Source organism: Gregarina niphandrodes (assembly GCF_000223845.1).
Source record: "Gregarina niphandrodes unplaced genomic scaffold scaffold00128, whole genome shotgun sequence".
Lineage (NCBI taxonomy): Eukaryota > Apicomplexa > Conoidasida > Eugregarinorida > Gregarinidae > Gregarina > Gregarina niphandrodes.
In genome coordinates, this window is record NW_011645892.1 from 4,324 (window position 1) to 5,051 (window position 728).

Here is a 728-nt window from a genome sequence, read left to right on the forward strand (position 1 = left end):
GTCCTAATGGCAAGAACTACAGCAACAGCGGTGGCTACTAGCAGAATAACGGGAATCAACAATACTATGGCTACCGCAACGACCAACCGCGCCCTTTTCGCCAAGGCCCAGCTCAGCCGCAGGATCGTTGACGATTTCGTGTATAAGTGTCCCGCCTATGGTCGCTGTGCACTTGAATGATGTCTTCTTCGCGGCCCTGGTTGACTCAGGTGCCTCAACGTCCTGTATCTCCCACCGCGTTTCTTTGAGAATCAATGCCCCAGTGGCCCCGCGCCTTATTTCTACAGGCGCCTTCGCCTCGCCGTCTCGACCAGTCGGTGTTGCCAAAGGTTTCTACCACCCGATCGACACAGAGCGTTTCGCACCTGTTTGCCTACCGCTTCGGCGCACATCACCTCAAGAGCGCGACATTGTTCGTAAGGAGATAGCGACGATGCTAGCAATGGGAGTTATTCGACCTTCTAGCTCTCCTTGGGCTTCCCCGATTCTACTAGTACCCAAGAAGGATTCTACCTGGAGGTTCTGTATTGACTTCCGCAAGCTTAATGACGTCACGGTCAAGGACAAGTTCCCCCTCCCTCGCATCGACGACATGCTCGCCGCACTGTCCGGTGCTAGGTTCTTCTCAAGCCTTGATGCTGCTTCAGGTTATTGGCAAGTACCGATGGAACCGTCCGCGATACCAAAGACAGCTTTCATTTGCACGGAAGGTCTGTTTGAATTTGTGG

General features: G+C 53.7%; 1 protein-coding gene across 1 annotated transcript; it reads left to right on the forward strand.

Annotated features, from left to right (window-relative positions):
• Positions 1-442: 442 nt before the first annotated feature.
• Positions 443-611, forward strand: GNI_207200 (putative retrotransposon protein; the record flags this gene model as incomplete). The annotated part of the gene is made up of 1 exon (XM_011135499.1): positions 443-611. A coding segment is annotated over one exon (169 nt), but the record flags the coding sequence as incomplete, so codon positions are not given.
• Between the last annotated feature and the right edge of the window lie 117 nt (positions 612-728).